General features: G+C 47.9%; 1 protein-coding gene across 2 annotated transcripts in view; it reads left to right on the top strand.

Moving 5' to 3' along the window:
* SEMA3B (semaphorin 3B) overlaps positions 1–17,235 on the top strand; it is a 42,111-nt gene extending 24,876 nt beyond the window's left edge. Inside the window, exons 1-15 of one of the 2 annotated variants that reach the window (XM_048489772.1) lie at positions 2,607–3,230; positions 3,339–3,458; positions 3,570–3,663; positions 4,115–4,234; positions 4,838–4,983; positions 5,385–5,499; positions 6,210–6,279; positions 7,036–7,180; positions 8,000–8,219; positions 8,504–8,595; positions 8,874–8,915; positions 10,028–10,185; positions 10,835–10,890; positions 14,068–14,207; positions 14,614–17,235. In XM_048489772.1, the coding sequence (XP_048345729.1) occupies positions 2,874–3,230; positions 3,339–3,458; positions 3,570–3,663; positions 4,115–4,234; positions 4,838–4,983; positions 5,385–5,499; positions 6,210–6,279; positions 7,036–7,180; positions 8,000–8,219; positions 8,504–8,595; positions 8,874–8,915; positions 10,028–10,185; positions 10,835–10,890; positions 14,068–14,207; positions 14,614–15,075 (2,337 nt within the window). In that variant the 5' untranslated portion in view covers positions 2,607–2,873 and the 3' untranslated portion in view covers positions 15,076–17,235. Of the gene's footprint in view, positions 1–2,606; positions 3,231–3,338; positions 3,459–3,569; positions 3,664–4,114; positions 4,235–4,837; positions 4,984–5,384; positions 5,500–6,209; positions 6,280–7,035; positions 7,181–7,999; positions 8,220–8,503; positions 8,596–8,873; positions 8,916–10,027; positions 10,186–10,834; positions 10,891–14,067; positions 14,208–14,613 lie in introns of those variants that run through there. The other variant, XM_048489773.1, reaches the window with a different exon arrangement.
* The last annotated feature ends 1,973 nt before the right edge of the window (positions 17,236–19,208 follow it).

The raw sequence follows: 19,208 nt of genomic DNA, 5'->3' as shown, positions 1-19,208 counted from the left end.
GCCCCACCTACTTCACAAGGTGCTTGTTGTGGGGAGGGGAAGGCAATTGTAAGCCACTTTGAGACTCCTTAGAGAAACACGGGGTATAAAAACCAAAACCAATTCTCTTATAAAAGAGCAGCCAAGCAGTGTGACAGTGCAGAGTTGCCCTCCATGATTCAGTGGCAGGGTCAAGCACTGAATAATGGGCTCAGTGCAGTGCTGAGATACTGATTTTGCCTCAGCAGGACCTGAGCCTGTAGGGGGAGGGGTGCCTCACGCTCTGCTGGACACAAGTAAGTTCTGAGTGGTATGGAAAGCAGCTGGCCAGAGAGCTCAGAGTGCTGGGTGAAAAAAGGCACAAGGTAGGAATTTCTCTCTAAGATAGAGCCCTTGTCTCTTTTTGCTCCCCCTGTCAACAGCTCCTGGTGCTTTTATCCATCTGAGTAAAAGGACTGGACAACAAAGAGCCCCAAGGTTGTTTGTCTTCCTGGACTAGCTCAAGAGTGATGTTAGGGATGTGATAGCCCTGGGCCTGTTTCTTCATTCATTCATTCATCCTTCCATTCATTTATTCAATTTATACCCCTCCCTCCCCTGTAGGGCTCAAGGTGGCGAACAACAAGCAAATAATATCAAAACACTAATCAAATAGCAAAACAGCAAATATCAAACCAACAAATAGCAAAACAGCAAAACAGCAGCATCAATAAACATCCCCAAATATCAAATATCGAAACGCAAGAACATCAGGAATCATGACATAACAGCATAATAACATTTCATAACACAATGAGGTCTTCAAGACCTGCCCAACAGCAGGAGGGAAACTGGACACATGGTTTAGTCCCTAACAGCTGCTTTAGAAAGGACACCTATGTCATGAACGTGCCCCCCCTCAATGAATCCCAGAAATACCCCCAAACTATCCCCTTCATTTACACTGTCACAGTCATACAGGTTTAGACCCACTGACAAAGTGGACATCGGTTCTGTGTAAAAATGAAACACAGATTTTTCCAAGTGTGGGAAGATTTTGGTGGATTCGTTTTCTCCCCAGCAATGAGTGTATTCCTGTTGAGTGCAAGTCCTTCTGCCTTCCTACATAGAAGGCATCTGCAGAGAATGGAAGTGAACAATGGAGACACTCCTTTTGTTGTGCAAATCATTGGGAGGCACAGCATTATCATCACAGGAGTAAAAATCCCGATGTATCTGTAGCGTAAAAAAGGTGTGTGTGTGTTTGTGTATGTTTGTGTGGGCACATGCATGCATCACCAGAGCTTCAGTGAGTAGCAAGCGTTTGTAGGCTGGTGCAGCTTGTAGGGAAGCAGCATATTGGCTTTAATAGATGTGGGAAGGGGTCCAGACTCTTGAGAGCTTAGCTGCCCTTATGGCTGAAGTTCATTTAAATTCAGTGACACAGCTTGACGTCACTGTCTAGGTTAAGCATTACGGGAACATAAGCTGCAAGATCACACTTTCAGCTCTCCATCTGAATAGGCATGCAAATAAAGAAGGGAACTCAGACCAAGAGTTAGGAGGCTGGAGATTTCTGGCTGTGCATTGAAATGAGGGGGGAGGGATGAGGTGGTAGGCCTGAGGCTGGCAGAGGCAGAGGCAGGGGGAGTGTCTTGCAGAAGGTGAGTTAGCCCTTTACTTGGTTATGCATTTACCTAAAGCAGCCTTCTGTGTCGGAGCAGAAGCACACAACCTGTGGCCTTCTTTTGTTCTCATAACTTGGCCTATTTCATGGTGAGCAGCATCAGAGACACCACCCCACCGTTGCTTCCCAGCTCTGTTCTTATATTTCAACTGAATGACATCAGGGCCATTTGCTACATTGTCCCTCCTTGGGACTTGCCGTGCCTGTGATGAATGGCTCAAGGAATACAGGCATAGGGGAGTTTAGCAGAAGCTCAGTGGTGCATGTCCAGCCTCTGGGAGAAACAGCAGTGCAGGAACATCTGGCCTGGGCCTGGTGCACTGATCCATCAGTATTGCATCTGACTCATTTCCCTTTTCCATTTGCTGCACAGCTGGGCAGCCTGACAGAGCAAGGGAGGCCAAACCTGTTCAGTTCATGCAATATTGCCCCCATTCTTGGGTTGCAGCTTCCTTCAACCAAAGTCGGACCACTAACCATTAGGTGTTAGAGGAGTCAGCATCTTTTGTTCCCCGAGGAAGAAAATCAGATGCTTTTTTCCACATGAGAAGTCATGCTTACTCAGTAAGTGCAAAGGCAAGGTGAAGTGCTGTGGGCTGTGTTCTTGCCTAAAGACGATGAGGATTTCCCTCCACAGGAGAGAAAAAGCAGAAATCTGCTGAAGAGAGCTCTGTGATGCTGGTGTCCTTCCTGAGACTGTCTACCTTCTAAAGCTACCTGGTGGAGCTGCTGGATGGAGCCTTGATTGTCTTCCCCTTTCCCACCACAGCCTCTTGCTCCCCCAGCCTCACATTTACTGCCCAATTATCAAGGAGGCTTCACTTCTGCCTGAGTTATCTCAGACTTAAAAAAAAAAATCAGCCCCTTTTTAAGGGGCTGGCCTGGCAGGAGTGATCTGTCAGGGGTAATTGTGCTGAGCAGTAAGTCAAACAGATGTTCAACTCCTGACAGGCCCTGGAGAGGAGGGGCTGCTCGGAAGCTTTGCTTTGCAGGGAAAAGAAAGGAATGTGGAGGGTGAGCTGAGTCTCTGTGTCTGCTTGCGACTAGCACGATCTCTCCCCCAAAATCATTCCTGACCCTCTTGGATGCAGCGAACAGCCCAATCCTCTTTTTCATAACACCTCACTCTGGGAGAAACTGATGGGGAAACATTCAAGAATTCCCGTCAACTGTGGACCTGGAAGCACCACGGTTCCCACCCAGTGAGCAGAAAACAGCACAGTTCTGAATGCAAAGAGAGGCTCCTACGTGCTCTGGAACTTCAGCAATGTCAGGGGAGGAAATCCCAAGGCAAGGAAAGCACCAACACAGCAAATGCCAGCACTGCAGGCCAACAAGTCCTTGCCCTTCATTTTCTACACAGCTGCGTGTGCCTTGCGATGGCCTCTCCTCTGTTTTTGTCTGCCCTGCAAGGGAACCCTTTCCTGCAGGAGGGAAGGCACATCTGCAAAAAAGAGATTGGGTGGGAGTCAGAGCTGCTGGAGAGAATGTAATATATAGGGATAAAGGAAAGCATCTTCCTGTCAGCCCTCCAAGCCCTTGGCTACCACTCCTGCAGCTCTGCTGGTACCTCCCTGTCCCACCTGTAAGTTCTGCTCTCTGATTGTCCCACTCATTTTTGTAGCTTTCCCAGACTTTGAATAAAAAAGATAGCCCTTGAATTTGCTCACCTGGCTCTGTTCTTGCCTTTTAGGCTGAGTGCATGAACTTCGTCAAGATCCTACACCTCTACAACCGCACCCACCTTTACGCCTGTGGCACTGGGGCTTTTCACCCCATCTGTGGCTTCGTAGAGGCGGGGCAGCGTGCAGAGGTGAGTCTGATGGTAGAGCCTGGAGCAGAGGCTGGGCAGCTGGGACTAGAGCTGGGGCAGGAGGAGTGCCCTGCTTGGCCTGTCCTTCTGAAATGCTGTTTCTCCCTCTAGGATGCTGTTTTTAAACTGGACCTCAAGAATGTAGAGGATGGCAAAGGGAAGAGTCCCTACGACCCACGCCACATGGCTGCCTCAGTGCTCATAGGTAAGAGGCTGGACCTGGAAGGTAATAGTAGAGAGGTTTGGTGGTATGATCCTTGTGTGGCCATTACCACAGTTCCCAGTTCCAAGCAGCTGCTGCTTTCTAATACTTGTCTCAGCCAAGAGCCCTTAGACTTTCCAGACATTTGGGGATTGTGTCCCATCTGATGTGATAACAGTTTGCTTCAGCTTGCGCTGTGCCATAAGGATGGAACTGCCCTGCGGCACTTTCCTTCCTGGCTCCGAGCCCCCACTTAGCCAGGTTCTGGTAGCAACAACTGCTGCCTTGTCCCTGGCTTAGAGTCTTTCAATATTTGAGGAAGGGGGGCTTTTGGGGGAAGGCGCACAGGCAAAGACAGCACCTTAGACATGCTCTAGTTTAGATGCCATGTGGTTGGGTTTGGCCTAGTCAAGTCAGCACTCCTTTTAACCCTTTATTGCTTTGCACTATCCAGGTGAAGAACTCTATTCTGGTGTGGCTACTGACCTGATGGGCCGTGACTTCACAATCTTCCGCAGTCTGGGTCCGAGGCCTTCTATCCGTACAGAGCAGCATGATTCTCGATGGCTCAACGGTAAGTGGTGGAAAGGGAGGAGAAGAGCATCCTAGAGCAGAGAGGGGAGAAGAGGTCAACAGTGCGTAAGGGGGCTACAGGGAACAATTATTTCCATGCTCTCAATCTGTTGTTCTCTCCCTGGTCTTGATGGAACACTGTATTGCTGGACCGGGACTAATGTTATTCTCAAAGTGCCATTTTCGTTCAGGCTTTTTTGAATCCTAACAGTCCAGTCCTTCTTCAGTCATCTCACTCTGTGACTTATGAAAGTATGTTGCCATCTTGTGGTCAAAATATAATTGGCAGCTTCTTGAACTATCACTGATCTCCCATAATGGCTAATGAGAACAGTGATATAAATGCTGCAATGGCTAATGAGAACAGTGATATAAATGCTGCAAAGAAAGATTTCAGATTGATACTGGTCAAGCAAGGTAGATCAGAGGGCTGTTGTCATGTTTGGGCAGGAAATCTAAGGCACAGGAGCAGCCAGGGGCTGAATAGCAAATAAATCTTGCACAGTCACTCTTCACCTGCTGCTTCCACTTTAAACTTCCATCCCAAAAAACCACGGCCATTTCTTTGCCCTGCAATGATATTCTCGCATCTATCTGATCCAAGAGCCTAAGTTCATTGATGTCTTCTGGATCCCGGAGAGTGAGAACCCTGATGATGACAAGATTTTCTTCTTCTTCCGGGAGACGGCTGTGGAAGGAGCCCAAGGGTTGGGCAAGAACACGTTTGCCCGTATTGGCCAGATCTGCCGGGTGAGAACCACGAGCCTCTCTGGAGCTGAGGGTGGGCAAGACACTGGGTGTTGGCAAGGTTTAGTCGGATTGATGATAGTCAAGCAAGTCAGATCAGAGGACCAGGTGTCATGCTTTAGCTGAGCAGGAATCAAGGCTCAGAGCATCAAGTTCAACACATGAGCCTACTTGCAGTGGAGCATTTCACCAACTCTGGCTGATGAAACGCACAATAGCTATTCTGCCATCAAAGCCCCAAGGTTCTGTGTTGCCACCATATTGGTGAAGCATTTGAATCCTTTGCTGAACCAAGAGGCAGTTTCCCGTGCAGCCAGATTGGGATCCACATTGGGCAGAGGTGGAGTGGGGATATGCAAACATATGCCTGGCTCTTTGGTAAGTCTCTGCTTCTTTCTTTGCAGAATGACATCGGCGGGCAAAGAAGCCTGGTGAATAAGTGGACAACGTTTCTGAAGGCCCGGCTGGTCTGTGCAGTGACAGGCAATGATGGGAGCCACACCCACTTTGACCAGCTCCGTGAGTGACTGCGCTTGATTGAGAGCTGGCCTTGCCCTGAATGATGCAAGTGCTCCAGGGGCTGTCTGAATGTGTTGCATAATGAGGGGAAAGTGAGAAGGCCTGGCAAGGCTGTCCTCAGGGCTTCTCATTTCAGTTTCAGGATTTCCTCCGTGCCTGGCTTTCCCTGCCTTCGCTTCTCTTATGCCGCAGATATTAGACAAGAGTGCGCCCCCCCCAAAAAATAGCCCCCAAATTTCCTGCATGTTTTTAAAAGCAATATCATAACATTAAAGCAGTAAGCTGTGATTTTGGGAATTTCTTTGGTATTCTTCGCACTCATGAAGCTGCCTTATTGTCAATCAGGCCGTTGGTCCATCAAGGTCTGCCTTGTCTACTCAGGCTGGCGGTGGCTCTCCAGGGTCTCAGGGATGAGGTCTGGCACATCATCTGCTACCTGGTTCTCTGATCTGGAGATGCTGGGGATTGAACCTGGGACTCCTTCACTTAGCCACAGACCCTCCCTAAGGGCCATTAGAACTACTGTAAGGCTAGTTGAGAGCCATTGGCTTCACTACTGTTTGGGGAGTTTTGTGGTGCCTGACTGGGATGGGGAGAGGTCAATTTAGAACAACGCCCATTTCTCATCTGGAGGGGGAAAAGATATTCATGCTCACAGTGGAACATTGTAGGCTGATAATACTGTCTTTTGTCTTCCTTGCTCTCCTCAGGTGATGTCTTTCTGTTGCCAACCAGGGACAAGCGTAACCCGTTGCTGTATGCTGTTTTCACAACTTCCAGGTAAGTGGAAGAGTTTGGATTTATACCCCCCTTTCCCTCCTGTAGAGAGTTCTGAAGAACTGTGGCTAACCCCACGTTACCCAGCCAGCCAGGAGTGGGGAAACAAATCTGGTTCACCAGATAAGACTCTGCAACTCATGTGGAGGAGCAGTGGCATAGTGGGTATCCTCTGTCCCCAGGCATCAATAATCTGATCACATGGGGGGCACAAAATCGGGCCCCCATATGACCAGGAAGACGGCAACTTGTTGTCTTCGGGCACCCTTGGCCTGCCCATGTAATCATTGATGTGGGCGGGGCCAAGGAAACCTGAGGACACCCTCCCAAGCCTTGCTCCCCCCCCCCCACTCCTGGCTCCTGGCTCCCAGCCAGCAGCCAGGAGTCCCTTTTGTCCTCCGCTCTGAGGAGATCAGAAGGGACTGCTGGCTGCCGGCTGGGAGCCATGGGGGCGGGGCAGGGTGGGGCTGTGGGCCCCACTCCCCTGAGCCCCATCCCCCTGAGAACAGCTGTCTCCAAACGCCATTTTCCCACCATATGCCTCTGTGGAGGAGTGGGGAAGCCAACCTGGTTCTCCAGATTAGAGTCCACCTGTTCGTAACTACACAACGTTGGCTCTCCAGAGGTTAGGGCCGAGCTTCTATGTAAACTATGTATGGACTAGGATGAGAGATGTACCTTGTTTTCACTCTTATGTGCTGCCACCTTCCTTCTGTAGCCTTTTCCCATAATGCGTGTTTCTTTGTTCTGCCTCCACAGCACTGTTTTCAAAGGCTCTGCTATCTGTGTTTATCACATGAATGACATCCGCAGAGCTTTTCTGGGACCTTTTGCCCACAAGGAGGGACCCAACTATCAGTGGGTGTCGTATCCAGGCCGTGTCCCTTATCCTCGCCCAGGAATGGTAAGTGATTTGGACTTGGGAGAGTGAAATGAAGCATGATGCTTGTCCCTGTGGCTGGTAGTCATACAGGCACTCATAGAAAAAGGTGCCTTGAGAGCATATGGCTAAAGCAGCAGACAAGGACAAGTTGCACTGAGGAGATGGGAAAGGCACAACAAGGCCAGGAAAGAAGGGGTTTTCTCTATCTGGATTATACGAGACATCAGAATTGAAATAGGCAAGTGAAAAAAGTCAAAGTAGCAGGGCATAAGTACAGCTGCATAGAAAGATGGGAATTAATGCTCAAATGGTGAAGGAGAGCACTGTGTGATGCATGGAAGCAGAGGCGTAGTTGGGCTATACTGCTCCCGGTGTGCACTCTGCGTTTTCCGCCTCCTCCCCACCACACACACACACACACGCACACACTTACCTTAGTTCAGCCTGAAAGTGCAGGCTTTAAAAAGTGGCCTGTTCACTTGAGACTGAAAATAGCCTGGTGGGAACTACACTTCCCAAGAAACCTTGGGGCTCGTCAGGTCTGCTGGGAAGTATAGTTCACACCAGCCCATTTTCAGCCTCAAGTGAACAGGCCTCCTTTCCAGCCTGTACTTTCAGGCTGAACTAAGATAAGTGGGGGGAGGGGCGCTGGGGGGGACAGGGGCAGTGGTGGGATTCATCAGGTTCGCACCACTTAAGCAGAACTAGTTGTTAAAATGCTGGTAGGCTGGGGAGTTTCCAGGACATAGGGTGCTTCTTGATCTCTCAGGAGTTTCCAGGACTTAAGTGCTTCTTGATGTCTCAGCATTTCTTCCTTTTCTGTTCTTCTGCCTTTCACAGTGTCCCAGCAAAACCTTTGGCACTTTTAGTTCCACTAAAGATTTCCCTGATGATGTGATTCAGTTCGCCCGCAACCACCCACTAATGTACAACCCAGTGTTGCCACATCGCCAGCACCCAATCTTCCTGCAAACCAACGTGGACTATACCTTCACCCGCATTGCAGTGGACCGAGTAGCTGCAGCTGATGGTCACTACGATGTCCTCTTCATTGGCACAGGTGGGTTTACTCTCCATCCTTTGTAGTGGAACAACAGGTTCATATATACGTCCTATTTCACACTTGCCTGTCAGCAGATTCAAGGATCAAACAAACACACATGCTTTTTTGAGGCCTTTACAGCTCTGAGTAGCTCATCCTTTGTAGAGCCAACTGTGGGCCAACCATGTAGGCTGCTAATTTGGCAACTGAGCAAAGTCTGCATCTGACAGCCACTGGGAGATTCATTTTCAGTCTGCAGTGTGTTTTTGTGCTAAATTTTTCCACTTCCCCCTTCCTGGCAGACATTGGTACAGTCCTGAAGGTGGTCTCTGTGCCCAAGGACAGCTGGGAAAATATGGAAGAGCTGCTACTGGAAGAGTTACAGGTGTTTAAGGTGAGAGTCATAAAAGGTGGTTTGGCCTAAGCTCAATACAGCTACTCTGGGGAAAGATTGTAACGGTTAAAAATACTACCATGCCTCCATGGGGGACTTGGCGATTTTAGTAGTTCTTTACCTTTTTCACACAAAACTGTGATGTTGGAAGGGGATTTTGGCTCTTCATCTAAATAATGGAGGTAACACTCTGGGTGTCCTGGGAAAGCAACTCCTGAGTTCCTCTCCGTCTTTCAACAATTCCATCACATCACAGTTCCTTTGTCTCTTTTCTGCAGGACTCCTCTCCCGTTACCAGTATGCAGATCTCCTCCAAGCGGGTATGTAGTACAATGGGAATGGGATGTCATTGAGGTTTCTTGCATGCTGCTGGGGAGGGAGATCTAGTACATGAGATTACCTGAGCAAAAACTGGTATCTTCTGTTTTTAATCCACACAATTGTGAAGATGCTTGTGCTGAACATCTTAACGTACCCAACTGTTCCTGTGTTGCTTTGAGCAGCAGAAATACAGATTGTTCCTGAGAAGTGACCCCTGAGTGAATCCAATAGAACTTAGTTCTTGGAGAAGTAACTGTCAAACATATTTCCCATCTGCTCACATCCTCAATTCTATGTTTTCTATTCTTCCCTCCCAATTTTTAAAAGTAGTCCACCTAACTTGCAAGGCTTCCATGGCTCACTGCTGGATCTTTTCTTCATTATTTGAGCACTACTGGCTTGTATTGATTTGCCCATCATTTAGCATATTCAGTAAAGGGGTGTCTAAAAGCCTCAGTAAAAGCCTATGTGAAAAGCCTATGTAAACGAACAAAACAGAGCACATTCAGGAACAGAAGATAGTGTTTCTCTGGAGAGCTGCTTCTGCTGCAAAAGATCATGTCGAATGACTAAAAACAAATGCACTACTTCTGTTCTTTCTGTCAGTCAATGTCATGAAAACCTGAACCGTTCCATACTCTGGCTGCCAGTCCCCATGCTGGTGAGAGGGCTCAGTTTTGTAAACAAACTCCTAATATCTTTTTATATTTAAAAATTGGGCATGCCCATCTTGAGTTGGAATCACAGCATGGGGGATATTAAACTTCCGCTTCTGTATCATGACCTGAAACGGCCCCAGGAAACTGCTGTTTAGCTAACTGGGGTAAACATACAGGTACTTCTTTATGGAATTTCCAATATCCTCTGAGCGAGTGTCCATTAAGATTATTATTGTTTATAAAACAGCTAGGTATTGTACAAAAAGATTATTTTGCAAAAGATAATAGATAATCCTTTACTGCAGGTATGCAGTCTTTAATAAAGAGAGAAATCTACTGGTTCTGTAGATGTGAGCTTTGTTTCTAGCCTGAACTGGGAGATCCTTAGGCAAGCTGGGACAGATACTGAGAGGGTAATACTTAATGAGTTGTGTGGTTTTGTCTCCTAACAGCAACAGCTCTATGTGGGCTCCAGGACTTCAATTTCCCAGCTGCCTTTGCACCGCTGTGGCATCTATGGCAAAGCCTGTGCAGAATGCTGCCTGGCTAGGGACCCCTACTGTGCCTGGGATGGCACCACCTGCACTCGCTACATTCATAACACCAAACGGTATGACTTGACACACTACGATGCCCAGGAGTGACCTCCTCTTGTTGACAGGAATGAAGGGGTGGAGAAAATGTAGAAAGGGAGAGATCTGTTATACAGATTCATTTTTTTTACCATTGCCTCTTGGTATGCCATCACTTGCAACGTGTAGCACCCCAAAGAAAAACTGGAGAGACACAGTCATGGATCGATCCTGTTGTGCAGTTTTGGGGAGACATGGTAACAGTAATTGACATGCCCACTTTCCCTCCTGTCTGACTGAACAGTACCGTGCTGTATTGCTCACAGGGCAGATGTTGCTGGTATCCAAGAAGCAGTCGTCCCCATCCCTCAGCAAACACATGCAGGAGTCCCTGTACTGCTTGCCCACCAAGGCCCTTCAAATAGATCCCAATCCCAGTGATCCCAGTAGTAACAATTCCCTGCTACGGTAAACCTCTGCATCTGTCTGTCCAAGAGCTGTATTGGATGGGTGCAGTGCGGTCTCAACCTTGAGGTACAGTGGCTGAGGTTCAGTTCATCCTCAGTAAACTTCAGTGGATCATTGACTCTTTGCTGCATGCTCACCTTGTGGAGATGTAAATCATGGCCTTATTACGATGCTGAGAAATGTTTCTGCCCCCCCCCCCCCCCCCCCCAAACCCGGCAGGCGGTTCCGGCGGCAAGATGTGAGGAACGGAGACCCCAATACATTGTGTTCTGGAGGTGAGTGTGCTCAAGCCCCCACATATGTCGCATCATTTGAACCCAATACAATGTGTCCACAACTGCTAACCACTTGTGTGCAACCTCTGAATAGCAGGTATATTGCAATGTACGGGTTACTCCAATCATCAACAAGACTCAGGAAAGTTTCAAGAGCTTTATTGGAACTGTGTCATTTCCAGGCTCAGATAGCCGAAACTAGGGGTTTGGCGCTCTGACGCCTGGTATATACATTTACAGTTTAGTTCAACCCCTGGCATCCCCCCACCCTCGCATTCCCATATCAGCATGTGAAAGGACAGTGGGAAAAATGGCATTGCTTAGGCCCGTGGTGGCGAACCTTTGGCACTCCAGATGTTATGGACTACAATTCCCATCAGCCCCTGCCAGCATGGCCAATTGATGGGATTTGGCAAGTGCCAGTCACACAATCCAGTAATGAAGGAGTTAATTGTTGCATGCTAATTAGTTAGTGAGGTCAGAAGTCAGTGACCAGGTAATTGATACCTATTGGTTGGGTGGGCTACATGCAGGTCTGCACGTAGGCTTTAGATATATCTTCTTTGTGTTGCACTCTGCACGTGCTCAGTCAGTCAGTCCGCTCAGCTCAGTTGAGTTCAGTCTATAGCTTAGTAGCCATGTAATAGTCTAAGCAGCAAGCTGGCTGTTGGTGCTAGCTAGTAAGAAAGATGTTTATTGTTTTTCTTCCAAGTTTCCCTTCCCTGTAGTAAGTAAACTTTATTTCAGTAAAGCAACTGGTCTCTGCCTCATTATTGCATTAACTCTGCTAAATAAGTATTTGTCCACACAACACCAATTGGCCATGCTGGCAGGGGCTGATGGGAATTGTAGTCCATAACATCTGGAGTGCCAAAGGTTTGCCACCACTGGCTTAGGCAGACAGTTCACTCCTTCAGGGAGGCAGATAAGAGTGAGTGGCTAAGTTCACTTGAACTAGTTACTTTGCAAGCAGGGAGAGGCCTCCGTAGCCTTAAGCGATGATAATGACTGGGCCATCTGCAGCTGGGGTGTGAACGTGCACACTGCCAAGCCTGGAATGGCGCAGGCCTGACAACTTGGCTGAAATAGTGCTACTCCGAGGAGACAGTTTCTCCTACATACCTACCAGAAACAAATGGAGTAATCTTATGCAGGTCTACTTGGATGTAAGGCCCATATTATTCAGTGGGGCTTATTTCCAGAAAAGCTATTTTAGGATTGCAGGAACACACACATAAATTCTGTCTCACACATGAAATATGTGAGACTTTACACCAGAACCAGAAAGTGCTGGCTGAATGTGTATATTGCATTGTTCTATAGAGGGTACCCTGACCTGAGCTAGATAAAAGGAACGACATTAAATACAGCTGCTGTTAATTGTTGTCGTTTCCACTAAGGCAGGGGTAGGGAACCTTTAACACTCAAAGAGCCATTTGGACCCGTTTTCCACAGGAAAAGAAACACTTGGAAATGCAAATAATGTTTGACATTTAAAATAAAGATAACACTGTATATATTGGGGTTTTTTTACCTTTTACTCCACTGCAGGGTGGGCAAGGATGGGGCCAGCAGCTCAGCCTCGCTCAAACAGGGCGGGCGAGAGGGGAAGCCCGTGGCATGGCGCAGCCCAACCGGCCACGGGCAATTGGTGCGCCCGCCCTGCTGCCTGCAAGGATGAAGCTGGCGGCTCGGCCTCGCCGGCCGCCAGGAAAGCGCCCGCCCCGCTCCAATGGGGTGGGCGAGAGGGGAAGCCCACGGCGCAGCGTGGCGCGGCCCAGCCAGCCATGGGCAATTGATGCGCCTGCCCTGCTGCCTGCAGGGCGGGCAAGAATGGGGCCGGTGGCTTGACTCATGGAGCTGCAATGCAAGGGGCAGAAGAGCCGCATGCGGCTCTCGAGCCGCAGGTTCCCTACCCCTGCACTAAGGGGTTTAAATAATAAGGAACTTTTGCATCATAAGAAAAGGGAGGTGGAGAAGAACAATTCTATTGTGCCACTTAACACAGTCTAAGCCAGGGGTCTGCAACCCGCGGCTCCGGAGCCACATGCAGTTCTTTCAGCCTTATACTGTGGCTCCTCATGGCCTGCTGGTTGGAGGGTAGCATGGGCGTGTCCCTCCAGCCCTCCAGAGCAGCGCTGGAAGGAAAGGTGAGTGGAGGGGCTGAAGCAGAGGCAGCTCCGTGCATGAGGGCGTCGCTTTTCGCGTCCCCTCCACTCACCTCTTGAAGGGTAGCATGAGCATGTCCATCCAGAGCAGCCGCCATCCCTCCTATGCCATCCCCCCTCTGCCCCACGGAGCAGGCGGCTGCCTGCTCCGTTGGGCAGACGGGGTTTCCCTGCCCGGCGCCGCTGCCTCCCGCAGGCACCTCCACCTTCCACTGCTGGAAGGAAAGGTGAGTGGAGGGGCCGAATTGGAGGCGACTCTGTGTGGAGCCGCCTCTCTGGCTCAGTAGATCTTGGGGGCCATGGAAAACAAGTCCAAATGGCTCTTTGGGGGGTAAAGGTTGCCGACCCCTGGTCTAAGCCCACTTAAGGGTGAATCACATTCTGCTCTGTCATCATGGAGAAATATTTACACTCACCCCACCCCACCCTTCCCCAGTTCTGGGCATACAGCAGTGGCATAGCGTCAAGGGGGGTGGGATGCATGATGCACCAGGCATGCGCGAGAGCATGGCCTGGGTGTGGTAGGGACATTCCAGGGTGGGGGTGCAGGGTGCACACGTGCCCCAGGTGCAGTTCCCCCTCACTCCAGCCCTGGCATGCAGCAATGTTCCCTGGCCCTGGCTAAAGAGATGGTTTCCTCCTTCCTCTTGCTCTGATAATAGCGTGTGTTTTTAAACAGGAGTTATTATTTATGTTGTAATTTTCTTTAGGTTGTATTGGGTTTTATGATTTCTATGAGTCTTATGTTGTAACCTGCCCTGAGACGTCCAGGTATAGGGCAGGATAAAAATATAAATAAATAAAATATATCAGAGAGCTTTGGAGGGATATAATCTTAGATCCAAATACTCTTCCATAGATGCCAAGGGAACTCTGTTGTAGTGCTTTGGATACAGGCCTGAGCTGTACTCAAACGTCCATTTCTTCATATCCAGCTTTGCTTTTGCCTGGATATATATGCACATGTTCTTTTCCCTGCTTTTCCTTACTCTGTGTTATCCCTGTGCAGATCCCCAGCAAAGCAGTGTGCCTGAAAAGAAGATTTATGGAGTAGAAGGCAGCAGTGTCTTCCTGGAGTGCCTCCCAAAGTCACTGCAGGCCCAAATTTTATGGACATACCAGAAAACCAGCAGTACCACCTTGAAGGAGGTATGAGCCTAGCTGCTGTGTGCATGTACTGAACGCAGAGGAAATGGGAAGCAAGACTGATACAATCACCTGATTTTTCCTGAAGTCATGTCACCTGTCCTTTTGGAGAGAGGAGCCTTTCCCATTCTTCCTGTCTCTCTGATATCTTCACACTTCAATTCTAGCTAATGATATGCATGCATTACATTATGCTAGATGCTGTGGCGTCCAACCTTCTTTTACATTTCCTTCCTCTCTTTGCCCTCCCTGAATACCTTTGTTGATGGGCAAGTCTCCAAACAGGCACCAAGTAGTGGTGTGAATGGGGCCTTCCTACTCCAGATTCCTCATCCATAGTTTTTGCTTGTCATCTCAAACTTCCAGCCATACTGACATCTGTTCTTCTATTCCCTTCTCGTGTCCATAGGTGTTGCTTGATGATCGAATCATGAAGATGGAGCGGGGAATCCTGTTGCGCAGTGTGCAGCGCAAAGATGCTGGCCTCTACCACTGTCATGCCACAGAACATGGCTTCACACAGAATTTGTTGAACCTTCGGCTTGAAGTTATCCACACCCAGCAGGCTGAGTCCCTCTCCTTTTCCTGGGAAGAGGAACCCACACAGCCCTTCCATCGCAAGCTCTGGTACCAGGATTTTCTGCAGCTGGTGGATCATCCAAATCTCAGCACCATGGACCAGGTATGTGAGCAGTTGTGGAGCCGCAAGAGCCACCAGCCCAAGAAGAAGCCACCACTACCCCCTCCTCTTAGTGTCAAGGCCAAGAATCAAAAGTGGAAGCACCTAGGGGAAAAGCGAAAAGCCCGTAGTCGGAGGATGCATGAAGTGCCCCGTGCTGAACGAGGACCCAGGAGCACTGACATCTGGTGACCTATGAAGGACATAAACTGGACAACCTCTATTCTGGCAGGGGGCCAGGGTGGGAGAAGGGGAGGCAGAGAGAGGAAGATCATTCATAGCTTCTATGGTTGACTGAAGAGGGCTCCCTTCCACACAGGCCTTATCCTTTTGGCTGCTGCTTGTTTAGTTTGTAGGGGAAGGGTTGTTGTCATAGCAATTTTAACTTCCATTCTTTTAGAACCAGGTGCGCAACAACCTGACAGAAGTGGGGAATTCTGCACCCCTTGGCCTCTTCCATAATGCACAACCAAAGATGGAGGCTACCAATCTCCAAATGAACTGATAAGATGGAGGCTACCAATCTCCAAGGGAACTGAGAAGTAGGAAGCAATGCTGGCTACAGTTCTTGCTTTTAAGGATATCCACTGCTAGCCATCAAAGCTTGATCTTGAAACTGAGGAAATCTCCAACTCTGAAGCTTCCCATTATAACTTGGACATCTTCCTCTGAGCAGAGCAGCTCCCTGATACATCTTTCCATAATAGGCAAATATCCTGCCTAGGACTCAATACTCAGGGTGTAAGCCCTCTTCTTTCTCTAGCCAAACCTACTCCACCAGGTGTGCGTAAGTGTAGCAATGTGCTCCTCACCGCCAGAGACATAACAGAACCACTGATATATTTATTAACAGACTATTGCTGATGAATGTAAACCCACCACCAGGTGATCCAACAGGATTTAGTTTCTGACAGAAGGGGACAGAGCTGCTGTTGTCCACAGGACTATGGGTACATTTCTGACTGACATTTCCTGGACAAGTGTATTAAGATGTTGTATGCGATAATGGTGATGATAACAGCAGAGGAAATAGACAAGGGACTGTGCAGTATCTTCTGTTCCATTTCCTCTATCTTTTGAATTATTATTTGTCAACCTCTCAGGACAGTATGGGGAAGATCCTTGCTGCAAGTAGCATGTGAGGGGATATCTTCCAGTTGTGGGAAATCACTGAGTACTGGGGTCACTCGTAAAGTTGAGAATGTGGTCTAGTCATAGCCTGTTCACAAATGTAGGATCACATTGAATTGTGCAAGGGATAACAGCCCCTAGTTAGAACCAATTATTGTATCCATTGGTTCTTGTTAGGTAGAGGACTACTAACCAAGTTTTAGTGGCAGGGTAAAATCTGTTCTTAGGCCAAAGCCAGTAGCCAAAGACCACCTGTTACAAAGTTCAAAAAACCAGTCCCACTCTGGGGGCCTATACAGGAGATAATCACTAAGGGTCAGCTCATTTTGAATCCTCCATTTTAGGAATTCCTGGTGAGGCACTTTTTGCAGAGCCAAGAATGGTGTGGCCACGTCCATGGAGCTAACCATTTCCCAGGCATTTGGGGACACCTGAGCACTCTGTGCTGCTTCTTAATGTTGAAGTAAAAATAAGAAGCTCCAGAACCAAATGGAGCTCTGTGTTTTGTCCCAATAGCATCAATATGTTCATGTACTGGATTGCAGTGTGAGGAGCAAGGCTCTGCCTGCACCCTATTTAATGATTTGAGGCACATGATCAGTTCCACGTGACATGAGGAGATATGGTCACTGCTCCCCAATCCAGTGGAAGGCAGCTGTCCAGTGAGGAACCAATGAGATTGGAGCCCAGACTGTTCATGTAACAAATGGTTAGCTATTCAGTTCATGATAAAGAGGTAATAGGAAAACAAGTCCTTGCAGCATGTTCCCTTCTGCACTCCATGATACGTGTATAACATTCTTGGAAATTACCTGACTAATTCACACCATCAGTGAGAAAAGCTTGACATGCTCAAAATGTGGTTGTCTTATTTCCAACAGATGTTTTAATTAATCCAGACACTACATGAAACTTTAACAAATGGAACAGTTCTCTGCTTTTATTGACCATACTTTAGGTTGCTGAGTTTACATTTTTACTTATGTAGACTCAGGTTTATCTACATAAAATACTTGGAACAACTCTCAAATACTCTACTCATAGACTCCTTATGCATTTTTCAGTTATGAAACTAATTGCTGATCTGAAACAGGACAGATATGAACACTATTTCATGTATTTTTAAGAGTTTCTCTTGCAATACTATAAACCACTGTGAGGGCTCTTTAAAGCTACATAGTAAGGTATAAGCTACCAAAATAAATAAACATGATTTTGGAATTTACAGTCTATTCATGACTAGCCAGAATAGTTAAAACAAGCTCACAGTGTTTATCTTTTGTTGCCAAAAGCTAGGCAACAAAGAACTAGGAATTTTTCTCAGTAGACTATAACTGATCACATGGTAAAACTGTTCCTGGATTTTCTGTTTTGGACAGGTGTAGGATCACATAAGCAAATGTTGTCCAGGGCAAACCTCCTCATCCAATAAGACTAGATTTATTTATTTGCCAAAGTGTATAGGCTACATTTTAGCCATTTCAAAACATACAGCATTAATAAACTATCAACCATTATAAAATATTGTTAAAAAATACACATTCACTCCCATAGCCCATTACCCATGGAAAGCTTACCTCAGGGCTATTCTCTGCACACTGGATTTGCAGAGGACTCTCCTCCCATTTTTCTGTTTACACATGAGGAGGCAGTCCACAGCCTGCATTGCAGCTGCTTGCTGAAATCTTAACCGACTTCTCTTTTTGCTGCTTCTCTTAAACCTGCCCATCAACAGTCTTAAAACCACAGATCTCACTGATATCCTCTCCCCCTCCCACTCACTCTCTCGCTGCAAGAGAGGCTTGTTTTTTAAAATAGAAGGCAAGGAGCCACTGTGTGTGTGTGGGGGGGGGGGTGTTGGTGAGGTTTTCCTTTTCTGTGCTTTGTGTTTCTCTAAAGTGCTACAATATGTTTGGGCTGCTGCTGCTGCTGCTGCTTCTGCTGCTCTAGAGAAATTATTGGCATGTGGCTGGCGATCAGATGGGAGCAGCAGGGTGCATCATGAGCTGCTGGGCTGCTTGGGCAAGAATTCAGCGGAAGAGCCAGAGGAGGGGCCCACAGATGTGGCTGCGGGGGCTTGCACACTGCTCCTTGGGACTCCAGTTGCCCGACTCAATATTCAGCGATGGAGTGGATCCTTCCTACTAGTACTGCAGGTGGTCGTGGTACTAGCATCCCCTCTCCTTCCTAGACAGCATTGCTAATGAAAATGTATACCCTTGTTAGAAGGACAGCCAGGTCTGTTCCAGCTACAGTTGGACCTGGGCGGGGAGAGAAAATTCCATATTTGTGTAAATTGCTGTTCTTTTGAGAAAGCCATATCAATGTATCAATCCAAGCATCTAGAGAAGGGGGAAGGAGTCAGCAACAGGGAGGAGGAGGAGGGGGAAGTGTGCAAAGCTGGGCCAGGGAGTGTGGGGGAAGGGGCTAGACTAGGCGAGCTGGCTGTGGGTGGAGTGAAGAGGTCCAGGGCAAAGCTGTGCTCACTGGTGAATCTGCCAGCTCTGGCTGCAAAGCAAGATCAAATTTGTGCTAGAAGTGGTCTCGCTTGCCACAGGGAGAATAGAAAATGAAAGCGGGGCTTGAGGAAACATGTCCTTACAAGAAATCTTACAGCAATGCACATTTGCCCCCACCGCACAGCAAATGGCTTGTGGTTATTTGGCCAGTAACAATTAAAAGACTAGTAGAAAAAAGATCAATATTCTAGATCTAAACCATATTTGAAAAGGCCATCCTGAATAAATAAATAAACTCTTAAAGGGGAATCTCCCAGGAGAGCATTCACTTCTCAGGCCACTGAAAAGGACCTGTTGCACATGCAACCAATGTGGCCTTCCTGAGCAGTGGAACCTGAAGCAGGCCCTAACTTGCTGATGTCACGTATTTAATATGGCTGAGGATCCTCTCAAAGATTTTCTGGGCTTTTAACTATTTAGGACTTTAAAGGCTAATAATAAAACTACTTTGAGGGGGAATCTAGCCTCCAAAGAGATGAAGTCAGCATAACTGTTCCAGTACCAAGGAAATATGATTCTTCTGTCCTTGCCAAAGTCTGGCTGCAACACTATTCATCAGAGGCGTAGATAGACCAGAATGCGCCTGGTGTACACTCTGGCTTTTGCGCCCACCCCCCAGCAGCAACCCCCCACCCCACTTACTTTTAGGAAAGGAGCAGGCTGGAGAAGAAGGCC

This window comes from Sphaerodactylus townsendi, linkage group LG03 (assembly GCF_021028975.2).
Source record: "Sphaerodactylus townsendi isolate TG3544 linkage group LG03, MPM_Stown_v2.3, whole genome shotgun sequence".
Classification (NCBI taxonomy): Eukaryota; Metazoa; Chordata; class Lepidosauria; order Squamata; family Sphaerodactylidae; genus Sphaerodactylus; species Sphaerodactylus townsendi.
Note: the sequence above shows the minus strand (reverse complement) of the source record. Positions and strands in the feature narration are given on the sequence as shown.